At 39.4% G+C, this 16372-nt stretch overlaps 1 protein-coding gene across 5 annotated transcripts in view; it reads right to left on the bottom strand.

Moving 5' to 3' along the window:
- Positions 1 to 947: 947 nt before the first annotated feature.
- The window catches only part of LOC130905831 (gastrula zinc finger protein XlCGF57.1-like), a 59858-nt gene continuing 44433 nt past the window's right edge, over positions 948 to 16372 (bottom strand). Inside the window, exons 1-5 of one of the 5 annotated variants that reach the window (XM_057819548.1) lie at positions 14622 to 14891; positions 14417 to 14554; positions 14154 to 14350; positions 6635 to 7033; positions 948 to 3672 (exon numbers count right to left, since the gene is read on the bottom strand). In XM_057819548.1, the coding sequence (XP_057675531.1) occupies positions 2255 to 3672; positions 6635 to 6989 (1773 nt within the window). In that variant the 5' untranslated portion in view covers positions 6990 to 7033; positions 14154 to 14350; positions 14417 to 14554; positions 14622 to 14891 and the 3' untranslated portion in view covers positions 948 to 2254. Of the gene's footprint in view, positions 3673 to 6634; positions 7034 to 14153; positions 14351 to 14416; positions 14555 to 14621; positions 14892 to 16372 lie in introns of those variants that run through there. The other 4 variants (XM_057819550.1, XM_057819549.1, XM_057819547.1 and 1 more) reach the window with 4 other exon arrangements.

Below are 16372 nucleotides of genomic sequence, written 5' to 3'. Positions count from 1 at the left end.
CTTTCCAAGCACAAGATAGATTCCTGCCGAATTTTCGTGTACGAGGACCTGTTTCACCCAACCAGCAACGAAGTATTTATAAGCCTCCAAGCTCTTTAAGTTTTTCAAACTTTCGTGAGAATAGGCTGATTTTGTGTGGACAAGATAGTTGTACATATCAGGGTAGCTAGCAGATGTCAGGCAAATACGGCGGAGACAGCGGGTCGAAAAACATCGATTTAGGCATAAAATATGGATCTGGCGAATGGATAAACTGAAGCTTTTCCACATAACGCCTTTTATGCAACGCATCAAGTGAGTTTACGGCATCCGAAAGCACCGGGTCTTCCATGAAATGCATTATAAATTGCTCGATCAATTGAGACCATTGATAATACAGACACAAAATGACGGACAAGGGGGCGGAACCATACAGCGAGCACGTGATTTTGTGACGTCGGTGGGTAGGGTCTATCGCTTATTACTCGATCAACTCAAACTCCTCCTAGTTCACGCCCGCCCACCGAGTTTGATGAGCCAATGACAGATAAAATTATTTCATGCGGCCACACGGGGAACAAGAGTGCAAGAATGAAATAAATAAAAAGTGAAATAAATAAATGTTGAAATAAATAAATAAAAATTGAAATAAATGAATAAAAATTGAAATAAATAAATAAAAATTGAAATACATTTTGAAATAAATATAAAATGAAATAAATAAATATAAATTTAAATAAATAAATAAAAGTTGAAATAAAGGAATAAATACTGAAATAAATAAAAATCGAAAAAAAAATCGAAATAAATATAAATTGAAGTAAATATGAATCGAAATAAATATAAATTGAAATAATAAAAAATTAAAATAAATAAATAAAAATTGAAATAAATATAAATTGAAATAAATAAATAAAAATTGAAATAAATATTGAAATAAAAGCATTTTAATGACACTTTTAATTATTTATTTGTGTATTTATTTATTGAATTTTTGCACTCCTGGTCCTCCATAGGTATCAACTTACATAGGTGTCAATGGAATCTAAGTACATTGGCATCAATAGAATGAAAAAACCTGATGAAATGCCATTGGAAAGGCATTTTGGCTTTGCCAAAAAGGCAAAGACCAGACAACTACAAAAAATAAAAGTGATTCAAAGTAAAACATTCGAGGGGTTTAATAATAATAATAAAAAAACATTACAGTACTACATACAGTACAATGTTTTTAGAGCCTGATAGATTTCATATATAGAGCAATTTCTTTCTTAAATAAAATTACGTTTTGATTTGGACAATTTGCATTTATGAATGAACAATTTAGCCAAAAATAAGATCAAATTAAGAAATTCTTCCTTGTAGTCTTTATTAAATGATTCATAGCCAAGAAAAAAAAAACACTTTGCAAACGAAGATCAAAGGCGAATAATATATTTCCCAAAATGAGAGTGCCGATAGTGTGCCAAAATTTAAGGGAAGTCACATTTCCAGAAGGGAAACAATGTTGATTTTTTCTTTTTACAGGTTCTTTTATTCTCTTAATGAACAACAGCACAAATCAGGAACAAAAAGGAAACAATCCTGACTTTGTCATTGCATATAATGTACAACAAAATGGAAGTGGTCCTCCCATCAAGTCTTATAAAATGATGCCAATGAATGATAGGCTAAACACAACTAATAAAAATCAAGAAAAAATCATGTCAAAAAGAAAATTATTCAAATCACATTATGCAGAAAACGAAGCCGTGTCCACATGACCGCTAAATGATGGGAGTCGCAACACGCAGCCAAAAGGGGAATGCTTTCAGAGGACTTTTAGTTTTGTAAACGTAAGAAAACATTTTGAAACTACTGGACAAGTCTGGTCATTCGGAAGCAGTCTTTTTGTTCATCAATTCAGTGTTAGTCAGCGAGTATAAAATAAATGAGACAGACTAATAAATAAATAATGCCATATAACAGAGTTAAATCCGCTGAGCCAATACTTCTAGCAATAGTGTGGATGCACATTATACAAGGATTGGACAAAGCACATGTTAGGGACCATATGTGCCAATCCTCAACAGTATTTGAGGAAGCTCCACAGAATACAAATGTACTGCGTGCACAATCAGATGAAGAAGCATGGATGGCAGGCAAAACAGTCATTGGCCACTGCTTCTCACATCAACAAACAAGTGTTTCTTAATCATAGCCTTCTGAGTTAACTCTTTACCACAAACGGAGCACGCAAAAGGTTTTTCTCCAGTGGGGGTCGCTGTGTGTGTTTTTAAGTTGCACTTGCGACTGAATTTTTGACCACAAACTGAAAAGGCAAAAGGTTTTTCTCCAGTGTGGGTTGTTGCGTTTTTAAGCTTTGCTTTTGAGTGAAGCTTTCCACAAAATTCGCAAGAAAAGGTTTGTCTCCAGGGTGGGTTCTTGTGTGTCTTTTCAAGGCGCTCCCGTGACTGAATCCTCGGCCACAAACTGAGCAGGAAAAAGGTTTTTCGCCAGTGTGGGTTCTTGTATGTATTTTTAGGTTGCTCTTGAGACTGAATCTTCGGCCACAAATTGAGCAGACAAAAGGTTTTTCTCCAGTGTGTGTTCTTGAGTGTTGTGTTAAGCGTTCATTACGAGCAAACCGTTGACCACAAATTGAGCAGGAAAAAGGTTTTTCTCCAGTGTGGGTTCTTGTGTGTTTTTTTAAGTCGGTATTGCAATTGAATCTTCGGCCACAAACTGAGCAGACAAAAGGTTTTTCTCCAGTGTGGGTTCTTGAGTGTTGTGTTAAGCGTTCATTACGAGCAAATCGCTGACCACAAACTGAGCAGGAAAAACGTTTTTCTCCAGTGTGGGTTCTTGTGTATTTTTTAAAGTTGGTATTGCAATTGAATCTTTGGCCACTATCTGAGCAGGAAAAAGGTTTTTCTCCAGTGTGGATTCTTGTGTGTCTTTTTAAGGAGCTGTTGCGACTGAATCCTTCGCCACAAAATGAGCAGACAAATGGTTTTTCACTAGTGTGTGTTCTAGTATGTGTTTTTAACTGGCTTTTGCAAATGAATTTTTGTCCACAATATGAGCAGACAAAAGGTTTTTCGCTAGTTTGGGTTCTTGTGTGTGTTTTTAACTGGCTCTTGCGAATGAATCTTTGCCCACAAACTGAGCAGGAAAAAGGTTTTTCTCCCGTGTGGGTCCTTGCGTGAACTTTTAAGGTGCTTTTGTGGCTGAATCTTTGACCACAAACTGAGCAGACAAAAGGTTTTTCACCAGTGTGGCTCCTCATATGTATACGACAAGTATACTTATTAGCAAAGGTTTTCCCACAGTGAGAGCATTTGTCTTCACTGTGAGAATTATTATGACCACCATCATTGTAAGAGGAGTGTAACGTGGCGCCATGTCTATCTGATGGAGCAATGAAAATGTCTGCTTGCAATCCTTCTGTTGAGCTGCTGCTGCCGCTTGGAGGCTCCGCCCCTCTGCCAGCCTCACTCGGACAATCTTCACTCGTCAAGGGTTCAGTCAACCTGGTGATACCTTCCTCCTCTTTAACGCATGGCAGCTCTTCCTCCTCCTTTTTGATTGGAAGTTCCTTCTGTTGAGAGGGCTCTGGCTCCTCCTCCTCTTTGATTTGGGGGAGCTCAACATCCTCTTTAACACCAGGCGATTCTGGCTCCTGCCACTCAGCACCAAGATATTTTCTGAAACCTGCAAGACACAAGACGACAAAGGATGTATTTTATTAATGGACCGTCGAGCGTGCTAGCAGGCCCTAAGGTTGGACTAGCCGAGAGAGCGAGAGAGAGATTGTATGTGCACGCGTGTATGAGATTCTGGGCTGGCTGTCTGTCTCATGACAATGATGCGCCGATTGGCTGGTAGTCAATGTGCATTGACACGCCCTTATCCTTCATGCGCAAGCAGTGGTAATTTATTTGCAGCAGGAGCATTGCTCACACCCATGGCACGACATCAAAATGGCAAGTCAGAAGAAGGTGGGCACTGAAAATACGGCTGTTCATTTAATCAATGTTCAACCGAAACAGACTTTTCAAGTTGAAACGTTGAAATCGGGATGTTTAATTTTCAAAACCGCCCCATCTTGATGTATCTAAGCTGCTGTCGTTTCCGCTGCATTTCCCACAAGAGCACACACTCTTAACTATAAAAACAACACCCATGGCTATCGGCGATTCTGCTACTTTTGGCCACCCAACTTTGGACACAAATTGTGTAACGCCATAAGCATGTGTATTATTACTTAAAATATGAAAGTATATGCTTGTGTGTGTGTGTGTGTGTCTGTCTGTCTGTCGGGGTGTGTGTGTTTGTGTCCTTCTGTCTTGTTTTCCTGTCAAGATTGCAGCTACTAGATTACAGCCGGCAGCCATGGTGTGTGAAAAGCTACCGCTCGTCGGCCGGTGAAGGCGGGAGTGATTGCCTTGTTTGGCCGGCGACCGTGGCGTGTGACAAGCTGCCCGACTTAGGCGTTTTTTTCCGCCGAGTATGCACCATTTTCCGTGTTCGTTTCCCTGCTGCGTCCTCGGCGATGAGCACTCGCGGCAGATGCTCGCTGACATTGCCCTGGGTCCGGCGTGACAGCTTGATGGGGGATGACAAGCCCTAGTTCACTGAAACTTGCCCATTGCCGGAGGCTGGCCTATCGGTGAAAGCGATCACTCCCTCCGCCGTGTGTGACATGAGTCGGGCAGTTTTGTGTGATTTTTCACATTTGCAAGCTTTTAGTTTCTGTTATGTTCATGAGTTTTTACACTTGTGTACACTATGTTTCCATATATGTATACGTGAGCTAGCTTTAGCTCTAGGTATAATCATCGGTTTAAGCCCTTTAAAAAAATGCATTATTTAGAATTGAATAAACATTTATTGGCATTACAACATGTACAACGAAATTAAGGAAATTATTTTTATACATGGTCTATGTGTGGGATGTCGATTGTTTTCAGACATCTCACAAAGTTTCTGTGTTGACAAAATTGAAAATGTAAATCAAGATGTATCTTTTACGCGATAATGGCTACACAGCTATCATCGAGATGATCCTCAGCCAAATCTCATCCATTTTGTTGGCCAGTGATCTCACATTGGCGAGGAAGAGACTTGGTATAGCCTCTCTGTTTGGGTTAGCATGTAGCCTAATTCTCACGCCTCCTCTTTTGTTTTCGCTCTTTTTGAGGCCGCAGCAGGGAAATGAAGAGACACTGAAACTCCGGTTGCATAAAATACCGTTCAGGAGGTGCAAGAAGTCGCCAGATTTGACCATTATGTAGTCATTTAGCCCTGTCATACTGAATAAATGCATTTTTAATATTTCAAAGTTTATTTAGCACTAGACTGTTTTTTTCATGAGAATTTATATAGCAGTTGGGGAATCAATACTTTAACAAAGAATATTCTGTAATAATATTGGAGTAAGAGATAAAAACGGCCGACACCATTTTGCTGCACATTAGCAGGTCCTTCTTCAACCGTTTTCGTACGAACTTCTCCAAGGATGGCAAGGGAGAACAAGGCCTTGGAGTGGCCGACAGGCAGGAAAAGGAGCAGACTCGAGGAGGCCATGAAGGAGACGGCGAGGGACAGGGACTTGGACAAGTCCAGGAAGCTCACCGGGGCTCACAGGCCAAGAGACTATGTGAGTGTTGAAAGACAAGGGCCGGATAGCTGACAAAACGTGCTGAGGCAATTGTGACAATTCAGGAAGTTCAATAAGTTGTCATTGTATATAGAAAAATGAAAAGTTTGCTTTTGTCGAATAAAATTAAGATGATTCTGCATGCTTTCCTCAAATATAAAGTTTCTGATGTGAAAATTAAGTGACTTGTTAGATGTTGAAAACTTGTGTCAAAATTAGTTTTTTTTTTTTTTTTTTTTTTTTTTAAAGCTAACTAAATAAATAAAAATATTAAATTGCTATTACAGGCAAAAAACCTATATGATATGTTAAATATTGCAATCCATCCTGAGAATATAGGTGATTATCCCTGCATTTGGTGATTTTTGTGCATCTAGCGTAAAATCTGAGAATTTTATAGCCCTTTCATGGTTTGTTATATAAAAAAATAATTAATCTGGTTTTTTATTAGGGAATGACTATTTTTTATTCTGCTGCTCATGGAGACTCATATATGCCTAAGGGAGGTGCCTGTTTTAGGTCCCTAGCAGCTTTGGTTTTGAAAATATTTGAATTTTAAGTTATTAAAATAGGCCTCCTATGGATCGGCCCCGAGCCTGTGTCCCGTCAACTAATAGAGAAGTCAATGACATAGTCTTATTTTCATTAGCCTCAATGCTAACGTTTTACAATGTTTTAGATGTGTTTCCTTATTTTGCATGTCTGAACTTAAATTCTACGGCATGTCGATGACCAATAAACATCTGTGAAAAGAATTTTAGTCTCATATGTGATCAACACGCACGTGTGTCGAGTGCACGCAGCACAAGCAAGCAAAAATGTATGCACGCACGCACATAGCAATGAACTGCAGCTGCTAAATTTACTTATTGCATATCGCGACAGGCTTAGACATACATACTGTACATGTATTGCACCTTGAACGAACGACCCCAAAAGACAGTTCCGGCTTCTTCTTGGATACAGCGTGTCAAAGCCCCGTACTCCCCTCAATGTAAGTAACTTGATACTCACAGAACAATAAGTGTGATATGGCGTTGCAGCTATCTGATGGTTGAGCAATGAGGTTGTCTGCTTGGGATCCTTCTGTTGAACTGCTGCTGCTGCCGCTTGGGGGCTCCGCCACTCTTCTGGCCTCACCCGGACCTCCATCTTCACCCTTCAAGGGCTCACCAGTCCACCATGGGGCGTCCACCACCTCCTCTTTAACATATGAAGGGTCCTCCTTCTCCTTTTTGAGGGGATAAGGGTGCTGCTGCTCCTCAATGTGGGGGCTCTCAACTCTAACGAAATACTCCTCCTGCTCCTCTTTGATGCCGAAGAATTCTTCCTCCACCTTAATGTATGCTGACTGTTCCTCTTCTTCCATGCGAGCAGACTCCTGGCGTTCATGACGATGCACTTGACTGACATCTGCAAGACCAAGACCATAATCACACACGAGCCGTGACGATCTAAAATTTATTCGTAGCTTGTTGTCACCCACTATGACACAATGTAATTCAAATTGACATCACAAGGGGTTAGATATACTCCTAGGAGAAAACAGCGAACATGAGAGGATTTAAGGGGGACAGGATAAATTGGGAGTTTGGCCAGAACATAAACGAATAGTAGCTCTTTCATTCAACACCAGATGGCACGTAACTAAATGAGTTTTCCAGAGGTGACTCAAAAATCCAGTCGAAGTCCGCGTCAGTGGCCGCCATTTTGCAGCCCCAAAGTTTAATATCCTCTCTCTGCTGGAATAAACAATGTTGATCACAATTATATTGGAAGTATGGCAAAGCAGGGGTAGAAGGGGGGGTGTAACACCAGGAGAAGACCATCCAGTCGTAGCAGGCGATTCTAAGCAGTAAATTATGCCGAATCTGATGAGTCTCCAGAAAGAGGAGACATGGATTTGAAGAGGAGTTGATAAACAATGGCATGAATCTCTTCAAAGGTAATAAAATGAAAATATAGCCATTTATCATGAACATATCAAAGACTTAGTTAAACATTAAAGTGATCCTCGATCTTTAAGACAAGTACTTCTTAAAAGATAAATATTAGTATGAGTTATAATAATTTGACATTAAAACCCCTTTTAATGTTTTCAATTTAATAAAATTAGTAAAATTATTTTAAGTGATAGGTCGCCATTCTTGTTACGTCGCAGTGCGTGACGTCACCGGGCCGAACTTCCAGCGTGTCACTCTTAGCTACCCCAACATGTCGTCGGTTCTGCCCTTCCAATTTGAACCAGATCGGAAAAGTGAAGAGCAGGACAGCACTGTCGGTCGTTCACAAGACGAGCAGCAAAGGCAAAATGACAACAGGAAATACAGTACCTTATAAGAGAAGAATTGGGCAAAACTGGTGATGTACAAGTGCGTCTCAATGGTAACGGAGCAGAGAGTGTATGCTGTTGAGAACTCCGGTTTTTGTTGGCAGATCTTCAAGGTAAGATATTGCGTTTTCAAACTTATCCCAGTATAATTATGTAGATTGTTAGTGTCCAGAGCTGTCGTATGGTTTACATACAGTTCAAGCCAACAGTTTGACGAGAACAAATCCTGGAATCGAGTGTAATCCATGTCTTGTACATTGTAACGCCTGGTAGGTAGGATACGTGCATAAAAGTACCAAAAAGGCGAGAAGCTTCCACTTATGCACATTTATTCACACAAAAAATAATATTTTCACCTTGACCACTTGTCACTCGGAAGCTCAGCGGTACGCACACGCGTTCCCAGACGAACTCCAACATAAAAGTAAGGTCCATGTCAGAGTCACTGTCGTCACTGTAGCGTGCTATAGGGCTTTAATTATTTGGTATGATTTGGGGGAAACTCCCACGAAGAATAGTCAACAAAAAAGATAGCAATAGCAATCCAAATCCGCGTTTTTTTCACTCACTCGAAGATCCAGGAATTAGACCAATCTCATGGCAATGTTGCAACCACGATCAGGCCGTCGAATCCACAAAACAGACCGATCCCAAAAGCCGCTGTGGGACCGATGAATCCAGAAACTAGACAGATCCGAAATCAATATTGCAGCTGCGGTGGGACCGTCGGATCCAGAAATTAGACGGATCCCTTACTTGACTAATGATCCAGGAAAAACGTTCGGGCGCCAGTTGTAACGCATGGTAGGTAGGCTACGAGCATACAGGGACCATAAAGGGGAGAAGCTTCCACTTATGCACATTTATTCACAAAAAATAATAATTCCACCTTGACCACTCACGTCACTCCACTTGTTACCATTTGACTGGAAATTGCATCCAAAAGCGGCACATCGTGGCATTTTACTAAGCGAGTTTGGGCAGCAATACACAATTATTGTACACGCTACACATTTGGAAACATCCCATTTACATCATCACTGCGAGCCCGCAAAACATGGCGTCAACTATCGGTCAAAATATGTACTAAATATGATAAAATATTGCCTTTGATTCAACCTTGTATGTGTTTCTAACAAAATATTTTAGTACAAGAAAACAATTGTGGTTTATTAGAGCCTACATGTATTTAAGGTAGAGGATCACTTTAAGATTTTAGCCCTCCAGACCTACCATGAACAGAGTGACCCTCACTGCTGAATGACTAACATCTTGTACTATTGCCCTGGTGTAAACAATGCCAAAAAATGTGTTTTTTTCCTGTTTGTAAACTGCTTAAGTCCATTAGAAACCTACAAACTCATTGCTAGATTATGAGATTACATTACAGTGAAACCGCGTTTTTCACGGTTAATGGCGATCAGAACACGCCGCGTTAAGTAGCAATAATATATACAGTACATATATATTTTTGTGCTCAATGTGTTTATTCAGATTCAGCATTGGAAAGAGATACATATAAGACATGTTTTTCCACCTTTCCCCCCCAAAGTATAATTTAAAGAAACTTTTGTGTGCTTATATATATACAGTAAGTATATATATATATTATATATATATATATATATATATATATATATATATATATATATATATATATACACAGTTGTGGTCAAAAGTTTACATACACTTGTGAAGAACATAATGTCATGGCTCTCTTGAGTTCCCAGTTATTTCTACAACTCTGATTTTTCTCCGATAGAGTGACTGGAACAGATACTTCTTTGTCACAAAAAACATTCATGAATTTTGGTTCTTTTATGACTTTATTATGGGTTAACAGAAAAAGTGATCAAATCTGCTAAGTCAAAAATATACATACATGGATCTGAAAAAGCGAATCATTGACTTGAACAAGTCAGGAAAGTCACTTGGAGCCATTTCAAAGCAGCTGCAGGTCCCAAGAGCAACAGTGCAAACAATTGTTTGTAAGTATAAAGTGCATGGCACTGTTTTGTCACTGCCACGATTAGGAAGAAAACGCAAGCTATCACCTGCTGCTGAGAGAAAATTGGTCAGGAGGGTGAAGATTCAACCGAGAATCACCAAAAACCAGATCTGCCAAGAATTAGAAGCTGCTGGAACACAGGTGTCAGTGTCCACAGTCAAGCGTGTTTTGCATCTCCATGGACTGAGAGGCTGCCGTGCAAGAAGGAAGCCCTTGCTCCAAAAGCGGCACCTTAAGGCTCGACTGAAGTTTGCTGCTGATCACATGGACAAAGATAAGACCTTCTGGAGGAAAGTTCTGTGGTCAGACGAAACAAAAATCGAGCTGTTTGGCCACAATGCCCAGCAATATGTTTGGAGGAGAAAAGGTGAGACCTTTAACCCCAAGTACACAATGCCTACCGTCAAGCACGGTGGTGGTAGTATTATGCTGTGGGGCTGTTTTGCTGCCAGTGGAACTGGTGCTTTACAGAGAGTAAATGGGATAATGAAGGAGGATTACCTTCAAATTCTTCATGATAACCTAACGTCATCAGCCCGAAGATTGGGTCTTGGGCGCAGTTGGGTGTTCCAACAGGACAATGACCCCAAACACACATCAAACGTGGTAATGGAATGGCTAAATCAGGCTAGAATTAAGGTTTTCGAATGGCCTTCCCAAAGTCCTGACTTAAACCCCATTGAGAATTGTGGACAATGCTGAAGAAACAAGTCCATGTCAGAAAGCCATCAAATTTAACGGAACTGCACCAATTCTGTCAAGAGGAGTGGTCAAAGATTCAACCAGAAGCTTGCCAGAAGCTTGTGGATGGCTACCAAAAGCACCTAATTGAAGTGAAAATGGCCAAGGGACATGTTACCAAATTATAGCGCTGCTGTATGTATATTTTTGACCCAGCAGATTTGATCACTTTTTTCTGTTCACCCATAATAAAGTCATAAAAGAACCAAACTTCATGAATGTTTTTTGTGACAAAGAAGTATCTGTCCCAATCACTCTATCAGAGAAAAATCAGAGTTGTAGAAATAACTGGAAACTCAAGAGAGCCATGACATTATGTTCTTCACAAGTGTATATAAACTTTTGACCACAACTGTATATTTTAATAAATGGTTTCTAAGCACTTCGAATGTAATAATTTTGTTTACAACATGCTACTGTCCCACCTGAAACAAGAATAAAGTAGAAAAATGTTTGTGTTTATGAAATGCTTCATTGAGTGAGTCCACTCAAATTCACTCAAGCTGTTCACTTACACACAATGAGTTTCCACAGCAACTGTTTAACAACAATGATTGACGTATGTGGTGCTTTGAAGGAAGTGTCTGTGGCAAGAGCAAACATTAATGTCTGTAAATATTTGTTAACTTTAATAAGCAACTCCAGTGCACTGTCTGACCATGAAAAGCAACCGGACCGAGAGTGAGAGACCACGTGATCAGATTGGGACAGCTGTATAAAATACTGCATTTATTTATTTATTCATTGGGGGAAAAAATCCGCAATGGACTAAGGGTGCGAAGTTTGAAGCACGAACTGGCGAGGGATCACTGTATTATATTTTACTTTTATATGATACTCATGTGTGAATTTAAAAATACAGTGTGAAAATCGCTATTTGTCAACAATACAATGTATAATATTTTTTTTCACTTCAGATCGACCCCCTGCCAGAGCTCCAAGGACTGAAAGGGCGAGAGGTAGAGCCAGAGGCAGGAACAGACCCTTCCCAGATGTAAAAGATGAAGTTTCATTTTATCGAAATGAACAGAATATTATATTTTTCAAGTTTCATGACAATAATGTGTATTGCTGACAACAATGTGTATTGCTTATAAACTGTTGTCAAACTGTGCTCATTTGCTCAACCTCAAAGTGCAATATGTCACATTAAAGCTAAGATGTTAATTTTTTATGATCAGTTGTCAAAACCTGACTGAGATTTATAGCTTATCAGTAATCAAACAATGGTGTGGGTTTCCACATTTAGCATTTGGAATTCTACAACTTTAGCTGGTTGTGAGACTTTCAAAAATGTAAAATTTCCGGAAAAAGGTTCATGACATAATCCTTTGCTGATTTAGGAATAAAAAGATGTGCAACAAGGCATGTTTGAATTGTTTTTTAATTAAAAATACTCAAAGAAAGATCAACCTTAAAGGGAAAAAAAAAAGTATCTCGGCCGTGGCACGCAGCCCATTCGTTGGTCCAATTTTTGTTAGTCCAGTGAAGTATATCTGTCCAACTCACACCGCCTCCCGGACAACTGAGCGTCTACGACAGAAATGATTTACAATGATCGCATGGCAATCGACTATATACGTTGCGTGCCTCGTTGGCTTAGCAACCATATTTAACATTGTCAAAGTCTTGTTTCAAAGTAGAAACAAGTTTCCGAGGTACTTTTGCTTGACTTCCTTTACAATTTCTCCATCCAAAACAACAGTGGAGCTGGAGTAAGATTACTCATCAAAATCCCTTAAAAAGACAATGTGGAATATCACGACGGGAGAGGACAACATGTTCATGAAGGCAGATGTGGAACCAAGCTCGTGCCACCACAAAGACCGGGTGTTTTTGTAGCCATGTTGCCACTGTGTTATGGACGGTATCTTCGCCCTATCCATGCATTTTCATGTGTGCGATGCTCAAATAAATACTAAAGCTAAAATCTTGCGCATGAAACGTATTCTTGCCTTTGATATTGTTATTACAATGATTGTAATTATAACGATCTTTAATATCATTTACTACAACTACTGTATCTGCTGCCAGCCTGTTGCCACCCGGAGGGCAGCCTAGAGGCTGGGGCTAGAGGCGGTGGATTGCGTCACGGCAGACCATCAGCCCGATCCAGAGATCCGACTACGAGCTTTTAACTGCAGCAACTTTAAAGATACGCTATTGGAGCTGGAATTACCGAGGACAGCGGGAGAAAGCCCGTCCGGAGGCCGTAATGTCGGCTGAAAGTTTGGCGAGGCTCCGGAGCTCTGCTGTCTGATATCACATTCTTGTATGCTATTTTCCCAATAATTCTATAAATTGTGATTTATTGACCTATTTTGCAAACGCACCAATCGTTTTAAATAAAACAAGAAATGAATAATTTTGGTCACTCAAGTAGCCGGTGTATCAATCTATACCTCATGTCAACACAGGCTGACTGGTTGTTATAATTTTGTCAACGAATGACCAACAAAGTGATAAGAACAGTCATACAATCTCATCGACGTCGTGCCGAATCCATTTATGGAAATTCCGTGAGTTCCTCTACTTTCATTTTGCAGTTTTAACTTAGGCAAAACACTGCTTACATCAACCACAATTCATGTTGTTCTTTCTAAACTGGAAGTTTGGAGCAGAAATTGTCCAAGATGGCGCTGCCCATATTTCGCTTAGGAAACTTGTCTATATATAAAATTATTATGGTCATGTATGTGCAGTAATCCATACATTGTTGGTACTATACAGTGTTTGTGAATACTACTTGTGTTGTGATGAGGAACAGCTATACTGTGCATGTCCTATTCTCGCAGTCGGAAATCTGGGCATTAATGGCATCACCAGCCACAGCAAAGCGTCGCCATATTGAAATGGGGTCAAAACACGAGTCACAAGCATGCTCTGTCGTGCATTGTAGTACAAACGCGTTGAACTTTTGTCATATTTGCGGTCTTTTTTTCCATCGGAATGACTAAAAGTTGCAGAATTGCGGGTTGTAACACAAGGAAGAGTTCAGAGTCGCATTTCAAGTTCTTCATTCTTCCTCGTGAGAGGAAAAGGACGAGCAATTGGCTTAAAGCAATCAATCGAGGAACAGTAAAAGAAGACGGTTCCGTGGACCAGGCATATTTACATTTGCGGCCGACATTTTATTACTGGTGAGTAAACTTTAATCGTTTTTTTTTGTCCCAACTAGCTGCTAGGATTCAATAGACTAGGCAGTGGTTATTATTACCGGAACCAACAACTCGCATAGCGTTATTTTTCTTTTGCCGTGAACTGCTCTGATCGGTCAATCGGTATATTATTGGCCTGGTGGGAATTGGTTATTTTGCCGTGACGTGTTCACGGCTAAATAACGCTTAGAGGCGAATTACGGGTTACGGCAGAAATAATCACTCCATATATATTACCAGTTTTCTTAGTTCCACACAGCACATATTCCACGTAATTGATAAAGGTCAACTTACTGGGTGACGTTATGAGGTAGGTGTAGATGTTTCTGAACTCCACTGCTGGCAATTCCTTTGGATTGTTTATCCAGCTATCAGCTCCGACTTTGTATGGGCAGATTTGCAGAACAATACACGCTAATTTTAAGTTGTATCGTCTCCTCCCGTTTGTCGGCAGTGACTCGTGATAATAATGTCATGTTTAAGACGTTTTTCTGAAAAAAAGACGCAAAACACAGCTGAAATACATGAATTTCAGACGTTTGTCTACCGATGTTTACCTGTGCGTGCCCCCATCTCAAAATGGCGACACGTTGCTATGCAAGATGACGTCATCGTGACATCACGCCGACTACGAGAGTGAAATGACAATAAAGTCAGTACTCGACTTCTTCCTCAAGTGACCTATGTCCTGGTATCTGTAAACATTCAAATTGTACTGTATAGTATTTGCGAGACAATTGAGTCAAAAGTCAACTTAATCACCTGACATTTTGGGACTTGATGTTTGGTTGCTCGGCGATGTGTTGATCCCAAGCGCGTTGTATGTTCTCTTTGTTAGCGGCTAAAGCTAACCTAAGCAGGCCTCGAAGTTTAAACGTGTACCCAAACGACTCGAAGCGAGATTGGACGGATTTTTGGCGTGACCGAAAAATTCTGCCACTTTACAGTGGATTACATTACTTCATGGGGCCAAGGAGAGTTAACAACTGGATTGTCTTCAAAGCACAATACAGTACTACTGTTCCAAGGAGTCGGACGCGACGGCGAGTATTGATGACGTCACATCCGAATACAAGGAAGACAGTTTAAAGACTACAACATTTTAACATAAAATGATCATACAAAGTAAAATATGCCAGGGTTTAAGAAAAAAATAAATAAAACAAATATTAAATTTTAAACAAAAATATAAAGTTGTTAGAGCTTTTGGATTTTTTGACATCTGGCTTTAATATGCAGAGCCATTTTTTTCATAAAAGCAATAAAAGAAGGTTTTGATTTGGAGCATTTGCGTTCATGAATATATATTTTTGCCAAAAAATAAGATGAAATTAATAACTAAGATTCCTACTTATAGTCTCTATCAGATGATACGGAGCCCCCCCCAAAAACTTTCCAAATCAAGATCAAAGGCAGACCAAATATTTTCCAAAATGAGAGTGCAGATGGCTTGCCAAATTTTTATTGGAAGAATCACATTTCTAGAACAGGTTGAAGGACAAAAAATTCAATTTTCTCTTTTTACAGGTTCTTTTATTCTCACAATGAACAGGAGATGACGGCACAAAATTCAGGAACAAAAAGAAAGCAATCATCACCAAAGATGAGTACATATGTTCGGTTTTATCACTTAGTCGTTCATTTCTCTCATCAAGGGCCCACACAAACATTCTTTCTTATGCACTCATATTTTAGATAATGGATTTATGAATGTAAAATCCGTTAAAAAAACAACAATATGGGTCATTATCAATATACGGTGCCTTTGAGAACTTCCAACTTGCCCCAAAAAAAGCTGAGATTTTCCATTCAACTTCACATTTATAGTATCAATTACCTGTTGTACTGTTAGGAATGCACGTCGGTCAAGCTCCCACACTTTTTTAATAATAACTACAAGCAGACAAAGTACACGTAAACAGCAAATTATGTCAACTCTGTCATGGACAAATTCAAAGCAGAATAAATATATTCTAATTGCATAGTGATTATAAAATGTATATTTTCAGGAAGGTTTTTTGTCCTTATCTACAGCCTGCGTTTTGTTTAATTGGAAAAGTATTTGGATAATAATTAAATTAGGGGAAATTATTTGATTTTCCTGAAAATCAGCAAAAATTCTACATTCTTTTCTTAATAAAATCTGTCAACAAAGATATGTGGTCAAATTTTCAGCTGATACTATAAGGCCCTTACTTGTTCATGCAGAAATCGCACAAAAAGTTTGCTAACTTGTGAAAAAAAATGCATTATTTACCTAGAATATAAAAAATAACAGAGTGGACAGTAAACTGACAGGGTTGACCTAGCATGACAGAGTGGACAAATTGTGAAAGATCTTTGAATGAATCAAATAATTTAAATGTAAATATATATACCAGAGGTCCTATCCCCTTTAGATGGAACTACCAGAACCTACCAAAACACCAAAATGAGCCATAATTGTGGCATTCTACAACTTAACTCCATGGATGATTCTGCTGAATCAGCCAAACATTGAACTGTACAATGAG

The sequence above is a fragment of the Corythoichthys intestinalis genome, chromosome 17, assembly GCF_030265065.1.
Source record: "Corythoichthys intestinalis isolate RoL2023-P3 chromosome 17, ASM3026506v1, whole genome shotgun sequence".
NCBI lineage: Eukaryota > Metazoa > Chordata > Actinopteri > Syngnathiformes > Syngnathidae > Corythoichthys > Corythoichthys intestinalis.
Note: the sequence above shows the minus strand (reverse complement) of the source record. Positions and strands in the feature narration are given on the sequence as shown.